The sequence below is a fragment of the Plectropomus leopardus genome, chromosome 20, assembly GCF_026936395.1.
Source record: "Plectropomus leopardus strain MGB_pleo_1.0 chromosome 20, ASM2693639v1, whole genome shotgun sequence".
Lineage (NCBI taxonomy): Eukaryota > Metazoa > Chordata > Actinopteri > Perciformes > Serranidae > Plectropomus > Plectropomus leopardus.
In genome coordinates this window covers 4884652-4911449 of record NC_142195.1, presented here as the reverse complement: position 1 = coordinate 4911449, position 26798 = coordinate 4884652, and the positions used below count along the sequence as shown (strand labels likewise).

The 26798-nt window shown below is 39.1% G+C and overlaps 1 protein-coding gene across 1 annotated transcript in view; it reads left to right on the top strand.

The window, feature by feature from the left end:
* The window catches only part of pik3r1 (phosphoinositide-3-kinase, regulatory subunit 1 (alpha)), a 28035-nt gene extending 17427 nt beyond the window's left edge, over nt 1–10608 (top strand). The window contains exons 8-15 of the mRNA XM_042508856.2: nt 4098–4299; nt 4394–4574; nt 4672–4797; nt 4879–5021; nt 5122–5298; nt 5415–5489; nt 5585–5755; nt 7758–10608. Coding sequence (XP_042364790.1) covers nt 4098–4299; nt 4394–4574; nt 4672–4797; nt 4879–5021; nt 5122–5298; nt 5415–5489; nt 5585–5755; nt 7758–7947 — 1265 coding nt within the window. The 3' untranslated portion in view covers nt 7948–10608. The remainder of the gene's footprint in view (nt 1–4097; nt 4300–4393; nt 4575–4671; nt 4798–4878; nt 5022–5121; nt 5299–5414; nt 5490–5584; nt 5756–7757) is intronic.
* The last annotated feature ends 16190 nt before the right edge of the window (nt 10609–26798 follow it).

The following is a 26798-nucleotide window of genomic DNA, read 5'->3' as shown; positions in this document are numbered from 1 at the left end:
CTGTAAGGCTTGCATTTAGATGAAGGTGATCACTGGTGAATTTCTGTTAAACATATGGCCTTGTAGGTGTCAGACAAGAAAACTGATAAAATCTTTTGGTTTTCTAATCACGGCATGGTTTTTTTTCCCTGATGTTATTAGTTGGTAATATGTCAAACACAGAACTGCACAGAGTCAGTTTCCAGTTTCCTGGCTGGTGCAGTGGTGGTCTGCATAGATGGAGCTAGTCTGCTGGTGTGTGTGTGAGTAGAGTGCATTGCGTGGCACAGTTATGTTTTTACAGTGCTAGTTAAAAGCACTGTCGTTGGCTGGCCCAGAGGCCTGGGACTGGCGGTGGCTGTTTAAACATTTTATTACCTGTTAGGTCTATTTATAATGTTCCTGTGCATGGACCACTCTCAGCTGTCAGTAATTTGCACCTGCGGGAGCACTTTGGTGCGGGGATGGATGGATGGATGGATGGATGGATGGATGGATGGATGGATGGGTGGATTGATTGAAGGGCAGCCAAGCAGCCGTGCATGACACAAACGCTGAAAACCTTTTTCTTTTTTTTAAGTTCTTTTTACACACATATCTAAACACAGGACAGAGTTGGACATACGACAAAGTTTAGAAGTGGCAAACTGTGTCAGTCGCCTGTCTTGTACAGAGAACAACAGGTTCACAAGAAAAGAGAGGAAGAATAGACTACTTTGTAAACACACATGTGTGTCTGTGAATGACTCGTGTGTGTGTGTGTGTGTGTGTGTGTGTGTGTGTGTGTGTGTGTGTGTGTGTGTGTGTGTGTGTGTGTGTGTGTCTCTCTCCTCCCAGTTACTGCGTGCCTATTTTAAGTAAGCGACAAAAGGCCCACTTAGATTTGGTTGGCTGGAAAGTCGGCCTGCTCCACAGAGCACTTCTTGTTAACTGAGGGCTGCTTCCAGTTTCTAGTGCCACTCTCCTCCCCCTCCCCTCCATCCTCCCTCCGCCTGGATCTCCACATGTCCTCTCTGCCTCAAAGTGCCCAGCTCAGCAAATATTTGAAACTTTGCAAGTTAATCATAAGACTGAACTCCCCCTGCCTCCTCCTTTACAAACACAGAGAAAAAGAGAGGGGGGTGACCCAAAGAGAGATAGAGAGATAGGGAGAGAGAGAGAGAGAGAGAGAGACGCACACACATGCAGCTGGCACGAGTGGCTGCTTTCAGAACAAGCAGCACTGACACCAGAGCAGCGACCGCTAATCATTAACTATCTGCCTCCATGCGAGCAGGCCTTGGCCTCGCTCTGCTCAGAAAGAGAGAGAGAGAGAGAGAGCCCTTTAGCACACTCACAGCAGGAACTCAGTCAGTCAGCGAGACAGTCGCATGTTGCACCTGCCTCACACCGAGCGGATTACCTGGATTTCATTAAGAAGCGCACAAAGCTGTTATCTTTTTGAGAATTAAAGAAAAAGGAAGCCACCTCCAGCTTTTCTCTGCGGCCTTAAACTATGAAATGGAGCTTTACTGGAGGACTTGAAAGTTGGTCTGTTGGATTTAATTTACCGATTGGGATTAAAAGAGAATCTCTAAAGGAGGAATCATCGATTCACCAAAACATGCACAACTTGCAACGTAAGTTTGAAGATTTGTTAGTTGATTCTGCTCCTTTTTTTTTTTTTTTTTTTAATGTGTCATATGAAAGTGTGCTTCTGCTGCTTCTTTGTCCAGGCTATGACGAAAAGGGCATGCGTAAAGATAAGACACAAATACCACAGCTTAAGAAAAGACGAACAAGAATAAGAGGTTTTTGTTTTCTTTAAGCCTTCAGTCAGAGCTGTCAGCGAACACTTTAGCCTTTGGCTGCTCCTCATGCTGTACAGTTATGAACTGTTCTCACAGAGTGCTTATAAAACTCTGCGTTGGTCTCAGGCAAGATGATAAATCTGAACAGCTGAGTGAAGATTTTCAGTTTGGACTTTATCCAGACAATCTCAACAGGTAGTGTAGGCCTCAGTGGAGAAAGGCAAGTTTAAATCAAATGATATTAAATACCTTACAGATGGTACTTGTGACAGGATTTTTCATACCATTAAATGGGCAATTTAGGTGACAGATTTTGACTTTTTTCTTATTTCAGTTGTTTGTATTTAACACGTTCATTTTTTTTTTTTTTTACTTCTCAAGTTAAGCACGCAGAGACCTAGCAACTGTTCCTCAGTTGAACCTAGCAGGACTGCGTTCCCCTTGAATCCTTCTACCTTCCCAAGAACTAGGTCTATTTTAATTTCACTTAGGAAATCGAGGGAGTTATCTCTGTCATGCCGAGTGTCACACTGTGGGATTACAGGCGTATTTCAGAGCTCTGGGTGCTGCTGACCGGGCCAAGCATTATAATTTAGCTGCGTACGTGCTGCTGCAGCAGAGCTGGCTTTGTCTGAGTGCCAGCAGTGGGCCGGACTAAACCTCCGCACGACACATGCAGAGAGGAGGGGCCGAGCAACCTGCAGGAGAGCGAGCAGCCAAGCTCGACAGAGAGAGAGAGAGGATGACAGAGGAAATGCATTGAAACAGGCAGCAGGTCCTTTTTCCCCCTGCTAGTGGAGCGATGCTGCACATTTGCTTTTAGGATGGATGCATATGAACGCTGGATGCTGCAGAGAGGTTTTTTTTTTTCATTTAGCTGCAGTGTTGTAAAGAATTGAAGCAGGGAGCTAAATGGTAATGGGCTTTTAGAATGACCTCATCACTCTCAGGAAATGAAAGATGCAGGAGTGGTTGGTGACAGACCCCCCGTGTGATTGGCTGTGGTAAGTGATGTAACACGTTACTGAGCAGGCTGCTCTTAATGGCTTTTCAAATGGATCTTTAGGTGGCTGTATAAAAATCACTTTATGTGCCTCTGCAGAGATATTTTTGCAATCAATCAAATGTGCGAGCTGTCTTTTTGTAGAAATCTGTTGCCAAGCTGTTGTTAAGACTGCATTGTCCTCATGAGTGGGTTCAAGAATCAGAATTTTTCTGTGATCTTTGGAGGAAACATGATCAGTTTGGAAGGCAAACGTGCTGAGAAGTGCAGCGGAAACTACGAGCTGCAGTTGCGTTGGTAGGCTGCATTTTGATTGTAAAGCTTTTGCATTTTCTGCCATGTCACAATTGTAGCTGCCTGGCAAGTGAACAGTGCCTGCGGTCTCAATGAGCTGAGTCCTGCAAGGTCCATTGTGGCAGAAAGGGTGTTAATGCAGAGGGAGTGAACAAAGGCGGTGCAGATATGTGGGATAAAAATAGCCTGCTACCATGTAGCTGGGCTACAGCTAGCCCCACTGTGAAACTACCAGCTTGTGAGCAGCCACTGCAGGTTAAAGATTTTCAATCTAGGTCCACAGCAGCAGTTCCAATGTTCCATCACTTAATGAAAATTACCATAGACAGTAACAATGAAAATCTCACTCTTAGTGCTGTAGTAAAAGGAGATTTAATGTTCTGATCATGAGTCAGTGATAATTATCTAACAACATTTGCGAGGGGCAAAACATTAAAGTGGGGCTCTATGGTCATATTGGTGTTTGCATTAGGTTTCACAGTTTTATTCTAACATATATTCTAAATGTAATTTTTAACCTTTTGTTTTCCTGTTGTCCTGTTAAAAGAAAACCGTAATCCTGCTGGTGTAACAGAATCATGATGGGTATCATTTTTCCACATGAAAAAAAGGCCAAAGAACTGTATTTGTAACTTGGAATATTAATAGAAATCTTCTTTTCTTGAATGAAATTCATTCTCCCTGACTCATGCTTCAACTCTCCTCCCCCTGCCTCGCTGTTACCGCCTCTCTGCTTGAGAGGGGCAGCATTTTTTCATTCCTGTTTGATCAATGGGGAAAAAAAGATGAGTGAGAGAGTCACAGAGCTTGTGCGTGACTCCCAGCACTGAATTCAATGTGAATTTTGCATGAATTTTTTTTCAAAAGCAAAAAAAGTGTTTTGAATGCAGAGCGAGAGCCCCATTTACTGCGTCGTAACAAGCCAGAAAATCAATCGTCCAATTCAAGCTGAGAATCTGGTTAACGTTAATGGCAGCATGTAGAGACTGTGTTTCAGTACATGTACTTAAATTCTGAATTCGCTCTCCCAGCTCTACCTCCAAAGCCACCCAAACCCACATCTGTGACTAACAACGGTATGAACAACAACATGGCGCTACAAGACGCCGAATGGTACTGGGGAGACATCTCAAGGGAGGAAGTCAATGAGAAACTGAGGGACACTGCGGACGGTACATTTTTGGTGCGAGACGCCTCTACAAAAATGCACGGAGACTACACTCTGACTCTGAGGTAAGTTTGAAATCATTTCATCTTATCAGCCATGTCAGTTCTCGGCGCTGTTAGTTTAACCAGTTTTGTTGCTTTTTTTTTGTTTTGTCCACAGGAAAGGAGGCAACAACAAACTCATCAAGATATTCCACCGGGATGGGAAATACGGCTTCTCAGACCCACTGACCTTCAGCTCAGTCGTCGAGCTCATCAACCACTATCGCAACGAGTCACTGGCTCAGTACAACCCCAAGCTAGACGTTAAGCTGCTGTATCCAGTCTCCAAACACCAGCAGGTTAGACGCCAGCTTGTAGTCAAATCTAGCACATTTATAAATGCTTCTGTTGAGCAATTTAACCACAACTTTTTTTTCCTCTTGAATCTTTTTTCAGGATCAGGTGGTGAAAGAAGACAACATTGAAGCTGTGGGGAGGAAGCTCTGCGAGTACCACCAGCAGTACCAAGAGAAAAACAAAGAGTACGACCGTCTGTATGAAGAGTACACCAGAACATCACAAGTGAGTACCAGCCAGAGTCAAACTACCATAAATAATGTACCATAATATTTACATGACGCTCACGAACACTTCTGCTTCCAGGAAATCCAAATGAAAAGGACAGCTATTGAAGCTTTTAACGAAACGATAAAGATATTTGAGGAGCAATGCCAAACACAAGAGCGGTACAGCAAAGAGTATATTGAGAAATTTAGGAGAGAAGGCAACGAGAAGGAGATCCAGAGGTAAGATTAACGCATTAAAAGGGGGCCTTTTTTAGAAGCAACAGCAGCAGATAACAAACATTTACATTATGCTGAAATTAAATGTCTTTGTTGCTTTTAGGATAATGGGCAATTACGAGAAGTTGAAGTCCCGGATAAGCGAAATCGTGGATAGTAAGCGGCGACTGGAGGAAGATCTGAAGAAACAGGCAGCAGACTACAGAGAAATCGACAAGAGGATGAACAGCATCAAACCCGACCTCATCCAGCTGCGCAAGACCAGAGACCAGTATCTCATGTAAGTACAGCGCTCCAGCATCAGAGCCGAAGACGCTGCTCAAAGCTCAGGCTCCAGCTCTCTGGAGAAAAATCAAATCGGCTCTGCCCTGGTTTCTAACGGCTTCTCTCCTGCAGGTGGTTGACCCAGAAGGGAGTCAGACAGAAGAAACTCAACGAGTGGCTCGGAATCAAGAACGAGAACACAGAAGAGTGAGCATCCTTTTTTCTTTTAATTAAAAAATTAACATCGAAATGCAAACACTTTTTGCCTCACAGCTTACACGTGTGCACTTTGATTTTTCTAGTCAATATTCTATGGTGGACGATGACGAAGACCTTCCTCATCACGACGAGCGGTCATGGAAGCTGGGCAACATTAACAGACTACAGGCGGAGGCTCTCCTCCAGGGCAAGAGAGACGGAACATTCCTGGTTCGAGACAGCAGCAAAGCAGGATGCTACGCCTGCAGCGTTGTGTATGTATCACATCTTTTTACAAACAGCTGTTACAGGAGAGCTTTACAAATCATCAGGTGCACATATGAACAATGAAACAGGCTTCGTTCCTCTATTCCTTCTAAATGTGAAATACTTTCCAAACTTAATCTGAAGTAATGTGAGGCTTCAACAGTCTTGAGTTAGACAAATTAACTGGACTTCCCCCCAAAATTAGTCTTTCTAGCAAAAAATTCTTTTTGTTACTGCACAACAGGGAACAGTGTCTGGGAATGCATGGAGTAAATTAAATGCTAAAAATATTTGTGACTTTTGAAGATAAAGGCTTGATTTTTTGACCTTTGAAACCTGGAAATGTGCAAAATGGCACTTATTAAACAAAGTGAAATGTTTCACAAATTGCAAGATTTAGAAAAATATTTTCAAAGATATTATACATATATTTTCATAACATGTTAAATTTATGCCAATTAACCACAGTTTCAGAAACTTAAAGCTAATCAGTTTTTAACAACTCAAAAGGATGGAAAATGTTCATTCCCTCCTCGTTGTGTCTGAGCCAGCTGAACTTTTCCAGCCATGGTGGGTCAAAACCACAGGCTCTGTGTTTATTGTGTTTATTAGATCTGGGAGGATGAATAAAAACTCATGGTAACACTAGAAGGGCCAGAATTCCATATCTACTAAAATTTTTTACATTATTTAGGTGGAGGCTCCAAATAAGTCCAGTGGGTTTTCTGTCTCTCCGTGTACTGAATGTCTTTTTCATTCTTGTGATTTTTCTTTTTTTTATTATTTTGCAAAAAATATAACAGAAAAGATGTAAACATTGCTGTTTGTTGAAGCCTCCGTCATAGTACTAGGTGACAAAATTTAAGAGACATACATTTTCAGCATGATATGGGCGCTCAAAGAGAAAGTGTTACAATCGTTCCCAGTTTCCCCTACTGCCTGTCCCTCACGGCAGCGCAGCTCGCTGCAGACACAGCGGAGCAGAGCTCACCGTCAGCCTCAGGCGGATCTGGATTATCGGTCTCTGATGAAAGTTGGCATTTTCTCTTCCTCTTTGGCATATTATAAGAATCACTTTCCAATGAGGATGAAACTTTCGCGGCCGCTCTCGAAGTTTAACTTTTGACAGAGAACATGACAGTCGCCAAGCAACCAAGATGCAACTGCCACTGTGCGGAAATCTATCAAATTGACCACGGTAAAAACTGTATGATTATTATGTTCACCTGTTGTTGAAACAGATAAAAAGGATCACTTTTTCCTTTTACCGTTTGTGTAATTTGTATAAATATCATCCATCTACTCCTTGCCTGGACTCCCCGACTCTCCTGCACTCTGCTGCTCCTCTCGGCCCCTCCTGTCTCTTGAGGGTGAGCTGCAATGTTTTCAGACCTGATAAATTAGCGCCTGAAACTAATGCTCTACGAACTGGAGGAAATTTCTCAGAGGAAACTAAAGTTTACTGGAGTATAGGAAGTGTTGAAGTTTACCTTGTTTCTCTGCTTCCAGTCAGTGATGTGGACAGTCAGGCACAGCGACAGCGCCGCGACTGCGGTCATTGCATTTAAAAAAAAAGAACTGATGAAGATGTGGAATGATTATACCGCGTTAGTTTTTGCCGACATTGACCATTTTAAGTAGTGACGGTCTGGAAATCGGCGTTGGTAGCCGCCACTAAAATTAATATGCAGGTAAAAACCTGACTTACCAGCAGTAAGAAAAAAATTATTTGTCCAAAAATTGGACATAAATATGGTTAAAATTGTCTTGAAAAGATCATAAAAAGCATGAAATGAAGTGTATGTAGACACCCTGCACAAAACAAGGACTCACTGAAAGCAAGCAAAGTCTGTTTCATTGTACCTATGGGTACCTGACTTGTTTTACTGGTCGATGAGGATGATTTTAATTAGCAAACACTTCAGTCTATAAAGAAGGAAATAGAGAGAAAGAAGACTTTTATTGGCTGCAGCCACAGGACAGACTGTGACCATTGTCCTCTCTTTGCAGTGTGGACGGCGAGGTGAAGCACTGCGTCATCAACAAGACCCCCTCAGGTTACGGCTTCGCCGAGCCGTACAACCTGTACAGCTCATTAAAAGAACTCGTACTTCACTACCAGCACACGTCTTTGGTCCAGCACAATGACTCTCTGAATGTGACGCTAGCATATCCAGTCTATGCCCAGCAGAGACGGTGAAGACGATGTTTCCACACGGACACAGAGAAAAGGCCTCATGGGGAGTTAGAGATCAATGTCCTCGGACTCCATGATTTAAAAACAAAAGAAGAGGCTCTGTTTGTCCCCAACTCAGACTTGAAATCGGAGGAAAAGACAAAATAAAGCCTGAAAGATTTCAGTGACTTTTGCCCAACTACGAGCCCGAGGCGAGTCTGAATGTAGATTTATTTCTCTTTTGCTTTTTGTGGGAGCACAGAATCAAGCGGAAACTGCTGAACTCTCCCACAGCGGAGGACATTCGAGGCCTTTTCCTAATGGTGCTTGTTCTTTTTCAAAGCTTTACCAGCCGGGAATGTCAAATCGCAACAGATAAACTCTTCAAATGGAACTGTACTCACCGGCCACAACTTTATTTTTCCACTTTTTTTTCCCTTTCATGTCGTGAGTGTGTGTGTGTGTGTGTGTGTGTGTGTGTGTGTGTGTGTGTTTGTGTGTTTGTGTTTGTTTCTTTGTTTGTGTTTCTGCACAAGTGTTTCTGTGTATGTGGCTGTGAGTGAGCGTGTGTGATTGTCGATGTGACCAAAACTCATAGAATCAGGAAAATGTGTGACGTGGGGGGGGGGGGTGGGCTGTGTAACACATTTGCTTGTGTTAACTGTTCAGTAGCAGACCATGGATCAGCTGATAAATGTAGCAAAATGGCACTTTTTAAACAAAGTTTAATTTTTTTGAAAAGACTCCTATGGACTTTTACGAGAAGAGCAGAGGACGAGCCGTCTGCGTCCTGCCTTCTGACTGTTAGTGCAGACGCAAACTTGATCTTTACTGTGGGCAGGTGAAACTATGAATGGACTTACTATTTCATGTACATATGTGAAAATGTGCAAAGTCATGAATCAAAGTGCACCATACCAAAAAGGATCAGTTCCTGTTTAGTTATATTCTGATCTGCTATGCAATCATTTCTCCATTATTTCTTCAGAATTGTGTTTTATTCTGTTGCAACCCACAATATAAGCTTGTTTTATTGCTTGAAAAGTATCTTTTCCTGTGTAAATATCCAAGAGGATATTTTGTGTCAAAATGCCAAGATACAGTAAAAAAAAAAAACTGCTTCTGATTTTTAAAAGATAATAATAGCAACTTACACTTTATTATAAATTACTTTAACAACTGGTAAAGATGGAAAAGATGAGTATTTTATTAGTCTTTTTTTTTTGCTTCAAACTAATGTTCTTCTCAGGCAGAGCCTTTTGAATATATGAGCTGCTTCAGTCACAAGTACTATTTCTTACAGAGCTACATGCAGTTCTTTGTTGAGACGGACAAAGAAAGCACTCAGAGAATGGGATGATGGGATTGTACAACCCTTATCTAACCATCACCACGAAAACAACAGTATAGATTTATTTTGTTATAAAATATATATGTTCCCAGATAAGAATATATCAAAGCAGACAGGTGTTTTCAGCTAATGGATATTGTTAAAGGATCAATATACATTGTCCACTTAGTATTTTTCTGTATCAGAAAATCACTGTGTTTACATGGGTGGATCGGCTCATTTCAGATAGTCTTTAATTTCATATTTCAAAAAGGACAACATGTGCCAGTGGAATCCTTGACAGAGAAAATAATAGCCACAGCTCAACTGTATTTTTGTTCCCTCCATCTATATTCTAGCTTTTAAAAGTCCAAGTGATCGGTACGAGTGTAAACCCAGTGGACTGGTATTACTTATTCAAAAACATATTTTAAACAAAGTCACCAGAACAACCAATGAATCACCCTTGTTAAGTCTAACTGATGTGAAACACAGATCACTCAGATGACAAAATGTCTGCCATTAATAATATATATTTTGCAATCATAGATCAACCTGCAAAAAAAAAGTATTTAGATGTGATATTTTTATTCCCAACCTAAAATGTACTCAGCACAGCTGTCAAGTTAAACTGTTTAATACATCTTTGTGTAACAAATTAGTTGTAAAAGAAAAACTTAACCTAAGGTAATTTTGATTTTTTTTGATTTTCACATTTGACTCTTAATTCTTGCCCTCTTTGGCACAACTTCTCTTTGTGGAAAATGTTAAATGGACTTAGCAAACTGTACTCCACTTGTGTCACTTCCTGTTAAACAAAGAAATGTGGACAATGAATTATGCATTTGATATTGGACATGAAGAAATTTGTCAGCTTACTAATGTCTTCAGTATTATTCTCCCCTCATGGCAGAACTGTTGACCAAGCTACTAAAATGTGTTTTAGATGTATTTGACCTGATTACTCCAAGATTACATTTTTAGCACATTGATAGTAACTGTCATTTAGTCTAAGTTTGATTGGTTCTTTCAAAGCATTTGTCATGGAAATTAGATCTGTCATAGATGACATTTATTTTACTAGATCTTATTTACCTACCCAACAGCTGCTGGAATGACCTATTTGTTTTGTCAGAAAGTATTTTCTTTTTTTAATAGTTCTTGGACAATATGCACATTATTTTCTTTGCCCTGATTCTGATAACTTAAGGTGTCTTTTTTTAATTTGAAGCTCATCTTTTTGTGGGTGTCCCAGACATGATGATTGGATTGAGATTTACCAGTGTTCCCCAGTTTTGCTTCAAATCTGTATTGGGCTTTGTTAAAAAGGAAATAAAACACTTCTTTTTAAGAAACGACTCTTCTATGAGTCTTATTATTGAAGCTAATGTAACTGTTGTGGATTGCCATTTGTCTTTGACATTTGTATTCCACAGATGTTGAGAGGGTGATTAATCCTAATTACTTTGCTGATTGCCTGACTTTTTCTCTTGCACCACAGTGATGTTGACATTTGAAGCTTTTAAGAAGCTAACTATTAGTTTCTTTATTGATTCATCAGCTAGTTGTTTTCTTTTTTAAGAAAATGGTGAAAAAATGACAAACAAAATGTCATCATGTATTTTGTCATAAAAGTGCCATGTAGAATGCCAAAGTGTAGCATGTCATTAAAAATCCCGTACTATAGTATAAAATGTAATAGTATAGCAAGTTGTAAAAATACCACACATTTACTGTTTTTTTGACGACATACTTTACCATTACGGTTTTGACGACATACTATATACTATGATGTTTTTGACAGTTTTTTGACAACATTCTATACTGTAATGTTTTTGGCATGTTTTTGACGACATACTATACTATGATGGTTCTAGTAATATGCAGTTTTAAGCCGTACGTAATAGTATAACGTCAAAAAAGGGCAAAAACATCTTAATATAACAGGTCGAAAAGATGGCTGAAAACAAAATGTAATAACTTGTAGAAACACTTCATAGTAAAGCATGTCGAAAAAAAAGGCCAAAAAGGTTATAATGTATCATGTCGAAAAAATTGCTGAAAAACAACAAAGTATAATATGTCAAAAAAACTCTGAAAACCATGTATCGTAGCATATAGAGACACCTCATAGTATAGCATGTCAAAAGAAAGTCCAAAAACATCATGATATAACATGTCGAAAAAATTGGATGAAAACAACATGAACACCATAGTTTACCATGTTTAAAAAAGGCCGAAAACGACGTAATATAGCATCTTGAAGAAATGGCTGAAAATTATACTGTAAAACATGTTAAAAAAATTCTCAAAATTTAACATGTTGAAAAAATTACTGAAAACGATGTCGAAATATATACAAACACTTCATACTATAGTATGGCGATGAGCAATATTATAACTGAGGGGTTTTTTTGGCCCTGTTTTCAACATGCTTTGCTATGGAATGCGTTGATGAACTATAAAAAAAACGGTTTCCAGCCATTTTTGGGACATGTCAAAATCTGAGATTTTTGCCTTACTATAGAATGTGATTTTTTGCTATTTTTTCAACATGCTATATTATTTTGGGGCTTTTTTTTGGGCCCTGTTTTCAACATGCTATGCTATGGCGCGTCTATACGAGGTATAGTTACTATAGAATGTGATTTTTCGCTATTTTTTCAACATGCTATATTATTTTGGGGCTTTTTTTTGGGCCCTGTTTTCAACATGCTACGCTATGGCGCGTCTATACGAGATATAGTTTCCAGCCATTTTTGGAACATGTCAAAATTTGAGATTTTTGCCATATTATAGCATGTGATTCTTCGCCAGTTTTTCAATATGCTAAATTGTGACTTTTTAGGCTATTTTTGGCCCTGTTTAGGACATGCTACATTATGGCGCGTCTATACAAACTATTATGAGCAGTTTCCAGCCATTTTTGGGACGTGTCAAAATTTGAGATTTTTGCCATACTATAGCATGCGATTTTTTGCCAGTTTTTCAACATGCTAAATTGTGACTTTTTAGGCTTTTTTTGGCCCTGTTTTCAACACGCTACGCTATGGCGCGTCTATAAGGGCTATAATAAGCTGTTTCCAGCCATTTTTGGGACGTGTCCAATTTTGAGATTTTTGCCATACTATAGCATGCGATTTTTTGCCAGTTTTTCAATATGCTAAATTGTGACTTTTTAGGCTTTTTTTGGCCCTGTTTTCAACACGCTACGCTATGGCGCGTCTATACGAGCTACAATAAGCAGTTTCCAGCCATTTTTGGGACATGTCAAAATTTGAGATTTTTGCCATACTATAGCATGCGATTTTTCATCGTTTTTTCAACATGCTAAATTGTGACTTTTTAGACTTTTTTTGGCCCTGTTTTCAACACGCTACGCTATGGCGCGTCTATAAGGGCTACAATAAGCAGTTTCCAGCCATTTTTGGGACATGTCAAAATTTGAGATTTTTGCCATACTATAGCATGCGATTTTTCGCCAGTTTTTCAACATGCTAAATTGTGACTTTTTAGGCTTTTTTTGGCCCTGTTTTCAACACGCTACGCTATGGCGCGTCTATACGAGCTACAATAAGCAGTTTCCAGCCATTTTTGGGACATGTCAAAATTTGAGATTTTTGCCATACTATAGCATGCGATTTTTCATCGGTTTTTCAACATGCTAAATTGTGACTTTTTAGACTTTTTTTGGCCCTGTTTTCAACACGCTACGCTATGGCGCGTCTATACGAGCTACAATAAGCAGTTTCCAGCCATTTTTGGGACATGTCAAAATTTGAGATTTTTGCCATAGTATAGCATGCGATTTTTTGCCAGTTTTTCAACATGCTAAATTGTGACTTTTTAGGCTTTTTTTGGCCCTGTTTTCAACACGCTACGCTATGGCACGTGTATACGAAGTATAATAAGTAGTTTCCAGCCATTTTTGGGCCGTGTGAAAATTTGAGATTTTTGCCATACTATAGCATGCGATTTTTCGCCAGTTTTTCAATATGCTAAATTGTGACTTTTTAGGCTTTTTTTGGCCCTGTTTTCAACACGCTACGCTATGGCGTGTCTATAAGGGCTATAATAAGCTGTTTCCAGCCATTTTTGGGACGTGTCCAATTTTGAGATTTTTGCCATACTATAGCATGCGATTTTTCGCCAGTTTTTCAATATGCTAAATTGTGACTTTTTAGGCTTTTTTTGGCCCTGTTTTCAACACGCTACGCTATGGCGCGTCTATACGAGCTACAATAAGCAGTTTCCAGCCATTTTTGGGACATGTCAAAATTTGAGATTTTTGCCATACTATAGCATGCGATTTTTCATCGGTTTTTCAACATGCTAAATTGTGACTTTTTAGACTTTTTTTGGCCCTGTTTTCAACACGCTACGCTATGGCGCGTCTATACGAGCTACAATAAGCAGTTTCCAGCCATTTTTGGGACATGTCAAAATTTGAGATTTTTGCCATAGTATAGCATGCGATTTTTTGCCAGTTTTTCAACATGCTAAATTGTGACTTTTTAGGCTTTTTTTGGCCCTGTTTTCAACACGCTACGCTATGGCACGTGTATACGAAGTATAATAAGTAGTTTCCAGCCATTTTTGGGCCATGTCAAAATTTGAGATTTTTGCCATACTATAGCATGCGATTTTTCGCCAGTTTTTCAATATGCTAAATTGTGACTTTTTAGGCTTTTTTTGGCCCTGTTTTCAACACGCTACGCTATGGCGCGTCTATAAGGGCTATAATAAGCTGTTTCCAGCCATTTTTGGGACGTGTCCAATTTTGAGATTTTTGCCATACTATAGCATGCGATTTTTCGCCAGTTTTTCAATATGCTAAATTGTGACTTTTTAGGCTTTTTTTGGCCCTGTTTTCAACACGCTACGCTATGGCGCGTCTATACGAGCTACAATAAGCAGTTTCCAGCCATTTTTGGGACATGTCAAAATTTGAGATTTTTGCCATACTATAGCATGCGATTTTTCATCGGTTTTTCAACATGCTAAATTGTGACTTATTAGACTTTTTTTGGCCCTGTTTTCAACACGCTACGCTATGGCGCGTCTATACGAGCTACAATAAGCAGTTTCCAGCCATTTTTGGGACATGTCAAAATTTGAGATTTTTGCCATACTATAGCATGCGATTTTTCATCGGTTTTTCAACATGCTAAATTGTGACTTTTTAGACTTTTTTTGGCCCTGTTTTCAACACGCTACGCTATGGCGCGTCTATACGAGCTACAATAAGCACTTTCCAGCCATTTTTGGGAAATGTCAAAATTTGAGATTTTTGCCATACTATAGCATGCGATTTTTCGCCAGTTTTTCAACATGCTAAATTGTGACTTTTTAGGCCTTTTTTGGCCCTATTTTCAACACGTTACACTATGGCGTGTCTATACGAGGTATAATAGGCACTTTCCAGCCATTTTTGGGACGTCTCAAAATTTGAGATTTTTGCCATACTATAGCATGCGATTTTTTGCCAGTTTTTCAACATGCTAAATTGTGACTTTTTAGGCTTTTTTTGGCCCTGTTTTCAACACGCTACGCTATGGCACGTGTATACGAAGTATAATAAGTAGTTTCCAGCCATTTTTGGGCCGTGTGAAAATTTGAGATTTTTGCCATACTATAACATGCGATTTTTCGCCAGTTTTTCAATATGCTAAATTGTGACTTTTTAGGCTTTTTTTGGCCCTGTTTTCAACACGCTACGCTATGGCGCGTCTATAAGGGCTATAATAAGCTGTTTCCAGCCATTTTTGGGACGTGTCCAATTTTGAGATTTTTGCCATACTATAGCATGCGATTTTTCATCGGTTTTTCAACATGCTAAATTGTGACTTTTTAGACTTTTTTTGGCCCTGTTTTCAACACGCTACGCTATGGCGCGTCTATACGAGCTACAATAAGCAGTTTCCAGCCATTTTTGGGACATGTCAAAATTTGAGATTTTTGCCATACTATAGCATGCGATTTTTCATCGGTTTTTCAACATGCTAAATTGTGACTTTTTAGACTTTTTTTGGCCCTGTTTTCAACACGCTACGCTATGGCGCGTCTATACGAGCTACAATAAGCAGTTTCCAGCCATTTTTGGGACATGTCAAAATTTGAGATTTTTGCCATACTATAGCATGCGATTTTTCGCCAGTTTTTCAACATGCTAAATTGTGACTTTTTAGGCCTTTTTTGGCCCTATTTTCAACACGTTACACTATGGCGTGTCTATACGAGGTATAATAGGCACTTTCCAGCCATTTTTGGGACGTGTCAAAATTTGAGATTTTTGCCATACTATAGCATGCGATTTTTTGCCAGTTTTTCAACATGCTAAATTGTGACTTTTTAGGCTTTTTTTGGCCCTGTTTTCAACACGCTACGCTATGGCACGTGTATACGAAGTATAATAAGTAGTTTCCAGCCATTTTTGGGCCGTGTCAAAATTTGAGATTTTTGCCATACTATAGCATGCGATTTTTCGCCAGTTTTTCAATATGCTAAATTGTGACTTTTTAGGCTTTTTTTGGCCCTGTTTTCAACACGCTACGCTATGGCGTGTCTATACGGGCTATAATAAACACTTTCCAGCCATTTTTGGGACGTGTCAAAATTTGAGATTTTTGCCATACTATAGCATGCGATTTTTCGCCAGTTTTTCAACATGCTAAATTGTGACTTTTTAGGCTTTTTTTGGCCCTGTTTTCAACACGCTACGCTATGGCACGTGTATACGAAGTATAATAAGTAGTTTCCAGCCATTTTTGGGCCGTGTGAAAATTTGAGATTTTTGCCATACTATAGCATGCGATTTTTCGCCAGTTTTTCAATATGCTAAATTGTGACTTTTTAGACTTTTTTTGGCCCTGTTTTCAACACGCTACGCTATGGCGTGTCTATACGGGCTATAATAAACACTTTCCAGCCATTTTTGGGACGTGTCAAAATTTGAGATTTTTGCCATACTATAGCATGCGATTTTTCGCCAGTTTTTCAACATGCTAAATTGTGACTTTTTAGGCCTTTTTTGGCCCTGTTTTCAACACGTTACACTATGGCGCGTCTATACGAGCTATAATAGGCACTTTCCAGCCATTTTTGGGACGTGTGAAAATTTTTGATTTTTGCCATACTATAGCATGCGATTTTTCGCCAGTTTTTCAATATGTTAAATTGTGACTTTTTAGGCTTTTTTTGGCCGTTTTCAACACGTTACACTATGGCGCGTGTATACGAAGTATAATAAGTAGTTTCCAGCCATTTTTGGGACGTGTCAAAATTTGAGATTTTTGCCATACTATAGCATGCGATTTTTCATCGGTTTTTCAACATGCTAAATTGTGACTTTTTAGGCTTTTTTTGGCCCTGTTTTCAACACGCTATGCTATGGCGCGTGTATACGAAGTATAATAAGTAGTTTCCAGCCATTTTTGGGCCATGTCAAAATTTGAGATTTTTGCCATACTATAGCATGCGATTTTTCGCCAGTTTTTCAATATGCTAAATTGTGACTTTTTAGGCTTTTTTTGGCCCTGTTTTCAACACGCTACGCTATGGCGTGTCTATACGGGCTATAATAAACAGTTTCCAGCCATTTTTGGGACGTGTCAAAATTTGAGATTTTTGCCATACTATAGCATGCGATTTTTTGCCAGTTTTTCAACATGCTAAATTGTGACTTTTTAGGCTTTTTTTGGCCCTGTTTTCAACACGTTACACTATGGCGCGTCTATACGAGCTATAATAGGCACTTTCCAGCCATTTTTGGGACGTCTCAAAATTTGAGATTTTTGCCATACTATAGCATGCGATTTTTCGCCAGTTTTTCAATATGTTAAATTGTGACTTTTTAGGCTTTTTTTGGCCCTGTTTTCAACACGTTACACTATGGCGCGTCTATACGAGCTACAATAAGCACTTTCCAGCCATTTTTGGGACGTGTCAAAATTTGAGATTTTTGCCATACTATAGCATGCGATTTTTCATCAGTTTTTCAACATGCTAAATTGTGACTTTTTAGGCTTTTTTTGGCCCTGTTTTCAACACGCTATGCTATAGCACGTGTATACGAAGTATAATAAGTAGTTTCCAGCCATTTTTGGGACGTGTCAAAATTTGAGATTTTTGCCATACTATAGCATGCGATTTTTCGCCAGTTTTTCAACATGCTAAATTGTGACTTTTTAGGCTTTTTTTGGCCCTGTTTTCAACACGCTACACTATGGCGTGTCTATACGGGCTATAATAGGCAGTTTCCAGCCATTTTTGGGACGTGTCAAAATTTGAGATTTTTGCCATACTATAGCATGCGATTTTTTGCCAGTTTTTCAACATGCTAAATTGTGACTTTTTAGGCTTTTTTTGGCCCTGTTTTCAACACGTTACACTATGGCGCGTCTATACGAGCTATAATAGGCACTTTCCAGCCATTTTTGGGACGTCTCAAAATTTGAGATTTTTGCCATACTATAGCATGCGATTTTTCGCCAGTTTTTCAATATGCTAAATTGTGACTTTTTAGGCTTTTTTGGGCCGTTTTCAACACGCTACGCTATGGCGCGTCTATACGAGCTACAATGAGCACTTTCCAGCCATTTTTGGGCCATGTCAAAATTTGAGATTTTTGCCATACTATAGCATGCGATTTTTCGCCAGTTTTTCAATATGCTAAATTGTGACTTTTTAGGCTTTTTTTGGCCCTGTTTTCAACACGCTACACTATGGCGTGTCTATACGGGCTATAATAAGCAGTTTCCAGCCATTTTTGGGACGTGTAAAAATTTGAGATTTTTGCCATACTATAGCATGCGATTTTTCGCCAGTTTTTCAATATGTTAAATTGTGACTTTTTAGGCTTTTTTTGGCCCTGTTTTCAACACGTTACACTATGGCGCGTCTATACGAAGTATAATAAGTAGTTTCCAGCCATTTTTGGGACGTGTCAAAATTTGAGATTTTTGCCATACTATAGCATGCGATTTTTCATCGGTTTTTCAACATGCTAAATTGTGACTTTTTAGGCTTTTTTTGGCCCTGTTTTCAACACGCTATGCTATGGCGCGTGTATACGAAGTATAATAAGTAGTTTCCAGCCATTTTTGGGACGTGTCAAAATTTGAGATATTTGCCATACTATAGCATGCGATTTTTCGCCAGTTTTTCAACATGCTAAATTGTGACTTTTTAGGCTTTTTTTGGCCCTGTTTTCAACACGCTACGCTATGGCGCGTCTATACGAGCTATAATAGGCACTTTCCAGCCATTTTTGGGACGTCTCAAAATTTGAGATTTTTGCCATACTATAGCATGCGATTTTTCGCCAGTTTTTCAATATGCTAAATTGTGACTTTTTAGGCTTTTTTTGGTCCTGTTTTCAACATGCTACGCTATGGCGCGTCTATACGAGCTATAATAGGCAGTTTCCAGCCATTTTTGGGACGTGTCAAAATTTGAGATTTTTGCCATACTATAGCATGCGATTTTTCATCGGTTTTTCAACATGCTAAATTGTGACTTTTTAGGCTTTTTTTGGCCCTGTTTTCAACACGCTATGCTATGGCGCGTCTATACGAAGTATAATAAGTAGTTTCCAGCCATTTTTGGGACGTGTGAAAAGTTGAGATTTTTGCCATACTATAGCATGCGATTTTTTGCCAGTTTTTCAACATCCTAAATTGTGACTTTTTAGGCTTTTTTTGGCCCTGTTTTCAACACGCTACGCTATGGCGCGTCTATACGAGCTACAATAAGCACTTTCCAGCCATTTTTGGGCCATGTCAAAATTTGAGATTTTTGCCATACTATAGCATGCGATTTTTCGCCAGTTTTTCAATATGCTAAATTGTGACTTTTTAGGCTTTTTTTGGCCCTGTTTTCAACACGCTACGCTATGGCGTGTCTATACGGGCTATAATAAGCAGTTTCCAGCCATTTTTGGGACGTGTCAAAATTTGAGATTTTTGCCATACTATAGCATGCGATTTTTTGCCAGTTTTTCAACATCCTAAATTGTGACTTTTTAGGCTTTTTTTGGTCCTGTTTTCAACACGTTACACTATGGCGCGTCTATACGAGCTATAATAGGCATTTCCAGCCATTTTTGAGACGTCTCAAAATTTGAGATTTTTGCCATACTATAGCATGCGATTTTTCGCCAGTTTTTCAATATGCTAAATTGTGACTTTTTAGGCTTTTTTTGGCCCTGTTTTCAACACGCTACACTATGGTGTGCCTATACGAGCTATAACAAGCAGTTTCCAGCCATTTTTGGGACGTGACAAAATTTGAGATTTTTGCCATACTATAGCATGCGATTTTTTGCCAGTTTTTCAACATGCTAAATTGTGACTTTTTAGGCTTTTTTTGGCCCTGTTTTCAACACGCTACGCTATGGCGCTGCCTATCTGAAAGCTACAATATGCACTTTCCAGCCATTTTTGGGCCATGTCAAAATTTGAGATTTTTGCCATACTATAGCATGCGATTTTTCGCCAGTTTTTCAATATGCTAAATTGTGACGTTTTAGGCTTTTTTTGTTCCTGTTTTCAACATGCTACGCTATGGCGCGTCTATACGAGCTATAATAGGCAGTTTCCAGCCATTTTTGGGACGTGTCAAAATTTGAGATTTTTGCCATACTATAGCATGCGATTTTTCATCGGTTTTTCAACATGCTAAATTGTTATTTTTAAGGCTTTTTTTGGCCCTGTTTTCAACACGCTACGCTATGGCGCGTGTGTACGAAGTATAATAAGTAGTTTCCAGCCATTTTTGGGACGTGTAAAAATTTGAGATTTTTGCCATACTATAGCATGCGATTTTTCGCCAATTTTTCAATATGCTAAATTGTGACTTTTTAGGCTTTTTTTGGCCCTGTTTTCAACACGCTACGCTATGGCGCGTCTATACGAGCTACAATAAGCACTTTCCAGCCATTTTTGGGCCATGTCAAAATTTGAGATTTTTGCCATACTATAGCATGCGATTTTTCGCCAGTTTTTCAATATGCTAAATTGTGACGTTTTAGGCTTTTTTTGTTCCTGTTTTCAACATGCTACGCTATGGCGCGTCTATACGAGCTATAATAAGCAGTTTCCAGCCATTTTTGGGACGTGTCAAAATTTGAGATTTTTGCCATACTATAGCATGCGATTTTTTGCCAGTTTTTCAACATGCTAAATTGTGACTTTTTAGGCTTTTTTTGGCCCTGTTTTCAACACGCTACGCTATGGCGCGTCTATACGAGCTACAATAAGCACTTTCCAGCCATTTTTGGGCCATGTCAAAATTTGAGATTTTTGCCATACTATAGCATGCGATTTTTCGCCAGTTTTTCAATATGCTAAATTGTGACTTTTTAGGCTTTTTTTGTTCCTGTTTTCAACATGCTACGCTATGGCGCGTCTATACGAGCTATAATAGGCAGTTTCCAGCCATTTTTGGGAAATGTCAAAATTTGAGATTTTTGCCATACTATAGCATGCGATTTTTCATCGGTTTTTCAACATGCTAAATTGTGACTTTTTAGGCTTTTTTTGGCCCTGTTTTCAACACGTTACACTATGGCGCATCTATACGAGCTATAATAGGCACTTTCCAGCCATTTTTGGGACGTGTCAAAATTTGAGATTTTTGCCATACTATAGCATGCGATTTTTTGCCAGTTTTTCAACATCCTAAATTGTGACTTTTTAGGCTTTTTTTGGCCCTGTTTTCAACACGCTACACTATGGCGCGTCTATACAAGCTATAACATGCAGTTTCCAGCCATTTTTGGGACGTGACAAAATTTGAGATTTTTGCCATACTATAGCATGCGATTTTTTGCCAGTTTTTCAACATGCTAAATTGTGACTTTTTAGGCTTTTTTTGGCCCTGTTTTCAACACGCTACGCTATGGCGCGTCTATACGAGCTACAATAAGCACTTTCCAGCCATTTTTGGGCCATGTCAAAATTTGAGATTTTTGCCATACTATAGCATGCGATTTTTCGCCAGTTTTTCAATATGCTAAATTGTGACGTTTTAGGCTTTTTTTGTTCCTGTTTTCAACATGCTACGCTATGGCGCGTCTATACGAGCTATAATAGGCAGTTTCCAGCCATTTTTGGGACGTGTCAAAATTTGAGATTTTTGCCATACTATAGCATGCGATTTTTTGCCAGTTTTTCAACATGCTAAATTGTGACTTTTTAGGCTTTTTTTGGCCCTGTTTTCAACACGCTACGCTATGGCGCGTCTATACGAGCTACAATAAGCACTTTCCAGCCATTTTTGGGCCATGTCAAAATTTGAGATTTTTGCCATACTATAGCATGCGATTTTTTGCCAGTTTTTCAATATGCTAAATTGTGACTTTTTAGGCTTTTTTTGGCCCTGTTTTCAACACGCTACGCTATGGCGTGTCTATACGGGCTATAATAAGCAGTTTCCAGCCATTTTTGGGACGTGTCAAAATTTGAGATTTTTGCCATACTATAGCATGCGATTTTTTGCCAGTTTTTCAACATCCTAAATTGTGACTTTTTAGGCTTTTTTTGGCCCTGTTTTCAACACGCTACACTATGGCGCGTCTATACAAGCTATAACATGCAGTTTCCAGCCATTTTTTGGGACGTGACAAAATTTGAGATTTTTTCCATACTATAGCATGCGATTTTTTGCCAGTTTTTCAACATGCTAAATTGTGACTTTTTAGGCTTTTTTTGGCCCTGTTTTCAACACGCTACGCTATATGGCGCTACTATCTGAGCTACAATAAGCACTTTCCAGCCATTTTTGGGCCATGTCAAAATTTGAGATTTTTGCCATACTATAGCATGCGATTTTTCGCCAGTTTTTCAATATGCTAAATTGTGACGTTTTAGGCTTTTTTTGTTCCTGTTTTCAACATGCTACGCTATGTATGGCGTCTATCTGAAGCTATAATAGGCACTTTCCAGCCATTTTTGGGACGTGTCAAAATTTGAGATTTTTGCCATACTATAGCATGCGATTTTTCGCCAGTTTTTCAACATGCTAAATTGTGACTTTTTAGGCTTTTTTTGGCCCTGTTTTCAACACGTTACACTATGGCGCGTCTATACGAGCTATAACATGCAGTTTCCAGCCATTTTTGGGACGTGACAAAATTTGAGATTTTTACCATACTATAGCATGCGATTTTTCGCCAGTTTTTCAATATGCTAAATTGTGACTTTTTAGGCTTTTTTTGGCCCTGTTTTCAACACGCTACGCTATGGCGCGTCTATACGAGCTACAATAAGCACTTTCCAGCCATTTTTGGGCCATGTCAAAATTTGAGATTTTTGCCATACTATAGCATGCGATTTTTCGCCAGTTTTTCAATATGCTAAATTGTGACGTTTTAGGCTTTTTTTGTTCCTGTTTTCAACATGCTACGCTATGGCGCGTCTATACGAGCTATAATAAGCAGTTTCCAGCCATTTTTGGGACGTGTCAAAATTTGAGATTTTTGCCATACTATAGCATGCGATTTTTTGCCAGTTTTTCAACATGCTAAATTGTGACTTTTTAGGCTTTTTTTGGCCCTGTTTTCAACACGCTACGCTATGGCGCGTCTATACGAGCTACAATAAGCACTTTCCAGCCATTTTTGGGCCATGTCAAAATTTGAGATTTTTGCCATACTATAGCATGCGATTTTTCGCCAGTTTTTCAATATGCTAAATTGTGACTTTTTAGGCTTTTTTTGTTCCTGTTTTCAACATGCTACGCTATGGCGCGTCTATCTGAAGCTATAATAGGCACTTTCCAGCCATTTTTGGGACGTGTCAAAATTTGAGATTTTTGCCATACTATAGCATGCGATTTTTTGCCAGTTTTTCAACATGCTAAATTGTGACTTTTTAGGCTTTTTTTGGCCCTGTTTTCAACACGCTACACTATGGCGCGTCTATACGAGCTATAATAGGCACTTTCCAGCCATTTTTGGGACGTGTCAAAATTTGAGATTTTTGCCATACTATAGCATGCGATTTTTTGCCAGTTTTTCAACATGCTAAATTGTGACTTTTTAGGCTTTTTTTGGCCCTGTTTTCAACACGCTACGCTATGGCGCGTCTATACGAGCTATAATAGGCACTTTCCAGCCATTTTTGGGACGTGTCAAAATTTGAGATTTTTGCCATACTATAGCATGCGATTTTTCGCCAGTTTTTCAACATGCTAAATTGTGACTTTTTAGGCTTTTTTTGGCCCTGTTTTCAACACGCTACGCTATGGCGCGTCTATACGAGCTACAATAAGCACTTTCCAGCCATTTTTGGGCCATGTCAAAATTTGAGATTTTTGCCATACTATAGCATGCGATTTTTTGCCAGTTTTTCAATATGCTAAATTGTGACTTTTAGGCTTTTTTTGGCCCTGTTTTCAACATCGCCACACTATGGCGCTGCCCATACGGGCTATAACATAAGCAGTTTCCAGCCATTTTGGGACGTGTCAATATTTGAGATTTTTGCCATACTATAGCATGCGATTTTTCGTCAGTTTTTCAACATGCTAAATTGTGACTTTTTAGGCTTTTTTTGGCCCTGTTTTCAACACGTTACACGCTATGGCGTCTATACGAGCTATAATAAGCACTTTCCAGCCATTTTTGGGGCCATGTCAAAATTTGAGATTTTGCCATACTATAGCATGCGATTTTTGCCAGTTTTTCAACATGCTAAATTGTGACTTTTAGGCTTTTTTTGGCCCTGTTTTTTCAACTACGCTGTATGGCGTCTATCTAATAACCAGTTTCCAGCCATTTTTGGGCCATGTCAAAATTTGAGATTTTTGCCATACTATAGCATGCGATTTTTCGCCAGTTTTTCAATATGCTAAATTGTGACGTTTTAGGCTTTTTTTGTTCCTGTTTTCAACATGCTACGCTATGGCGCGTCTATACGAGCTATAATAGGCAGTTTCCAGCCATTTTTGGGACGTGTCAAAATTTGAGATTTTTGCCATACTATAGCATGCGATTTTTTGCCAGTTTTTCAACATGCTAAATTGTGACTTTTTAGGCTTTTTTTGGCCCTGTTTTCAACACGCTACGCTATGGCGCGTCTATACGAGCTACAATAAGCACTTTCCAGCCATTTTTGGGCCATGTCAAAATTTGAGATTTTTGCCATACTATAGCATGCGATTTTTCGCCAGTTTTTCAATATGCTAAATTGTGACTTTTTAGGCTTTTTTTGTTCCTGTTTTCAACATGCTACGCTATGGCGCGTCTATACGAGCTATAATAAGCAGTTTCCAGCCATTTTTGGGACGTGTCAAAATTTGAGATTTTTGCCATACTATAGCATGCGATTTTTTGCCAGTTTTTCAACATCCTAAATTGTGACTTTTTAGGCTTTTTTTGGCCCTGTTTTCAACACGTTACACTATGGCGCGTCTATACGAGCTATAATAGGCACTTTCCAGCCATTTTTGGGACGTGTCAAAATTTGAGATTTTTGCCATACTATAGCATGCGATTTTTTGCCAGTTTTTCAACATGCTAAATTGTGACTTTTTAGGCTTTTTTTGGCCCTGTTTTCAACACGCTACGCTATGGCGCGTCTATACGAGCTACAATAAGCACTTTCCAGCCATTTTTGGGCCATGTCAAAATTTGAGATTTTTGCCATACTATAGCATGCGATTTTTTGCCAGTTTTTCAACATCCTAAATTGTGACTTTTTAGGCTTTTTTTGGCCCTGTTTTCAACACGCTACACTATGGCGCGTCTATACGAGCTATAACATGCAGTTTCCAGCCATTTTTGGGACGTGACAAAATTTGAGATTTTTGCCATACTATAGCATGCGATTTTTTGCCAGTTTTTCAACATGCTAAATTGTGACTTTTTAGGCTTTTTTTGGCCCTGTTTTAAACACGCTACGCTATGGCGCGTCTATACGAGCTACAATAAGCACTTTCCAGCCATTTTTGGGCCATGTCAAAATTTGAGATTTTTGCCATACTATAGCATGCGATTTTTCGCCAGTTTTTCAATATGCTAAATTGTGACGTTTTAGGCTTTTTTTGTTCCTGTTTTCAACATGCTACGCTATGGCGCGTCTATACGAGCTATAATAGGCAGTTTCCAGCCATTTTTGGGACGTGTCAAAATTTGAGATTTTTGCCATACTATAGCATGCGATTTTTTGCCAGTTTTTCAACATGCTAAATTGTGACTTTTTAGGCTTTTTTTGGCCCTGTTTTCAACACGCTACGCTATGGCGCGTCTATACGAGCTACAATAAGCAGTTTCCAGCCATTTTTGGGACGTGTCAAAATTTGAGATTTTTGCCATACTATAGCATGCGATTTTTTGCCAGTTTTTCAACATGCTAAATTGTGACTTTTTAGGCTTTTTTTGGCCCTGTTTTCAACACGCTACGCTATGGCGCGTCTATACGAGCTACAATAAGCAGTTTCCAGCCATTTTTGGGACGTGTCAAAATTTGAGATTTTTGCCATACTATAGCATGCGATTTTTTGCCAGTTTTTCAACATGCTAAATTGTGACTTTTTAGGCTTTTTTTGGCCCTGTTTTCAACACGCTACGCTATGGCGCGTCTATACGAGCTACAATAAGCACTTTCCAGCCATTTTTGGGCCATGTCAAAATTTGAGATTTTTGCCATACTATAGCATGCGATTTTTCGCCAGTTTTTCAATATGCTAAATTGTGACGTTTTAGGCTTTTTTTGTTCCTGTTTTCAACATGCTACGCTATGGCGCGTCTATACGAGCTATAATAGGCAGTTTCCAGCCATTTTTGGGACGTGTCAAAATTTGAGATTTTTGCCATACTATAGCATGCGATTTTTCATCGGTTTTTCAACATGCTAAATTGTGACTTTTTAGACTTTTTTTGGCCCTGTTTTCAACACGTTACACTATGGCGCATCTATACGAGCTATAATAGGCACTTTCCAGCCATTTTTGGGACGTGTCAAAATTTGAGATTTTTGCCATACTATAGCATGCGATTTTTTGCCAGTTTTTCAACATGCTAAATTGTGACTTTTTAGGCTTTTTTTGGCCCTGTTTTCAACACGCTACGCTATGGCGCGTCTATACGAGCTACAATAAGCACTTTCCAGCCATTTTTGGGCCATGTCAAAATTTGAGATTTTTGCCATACTATAGCATGCGATTTTTTGCCAGTTTTTCAATATGCTAAATTGTGACTTTTTAGGCTTTTTTTGGCCCTGTTTTCAACACGCTACGCTATGGCGCATCTATACGGGCTATAATAAGCAGTTTCCAGCCATTTTTGGGACGTGTCAAAATTTGAGATTTTTGCCATACTATAGCATGCGATTTTTTGCCAGTTTTTCAACATCCTAAATTGTGACTTTTTAGGCTTTTTTTGGCCCTGTTTTCAACACGCTACACTATGGCGCGTCTATACAAGCTATAACATGCAGTTTCCAGCCATTTTTGGGACGTGACAAAATTTGAGATTTTTTCCATACTATAGCATGCGATTTTTTGCCAGTTTTTCAACATGCTAAATTGTGACTTTTTAGGCTTT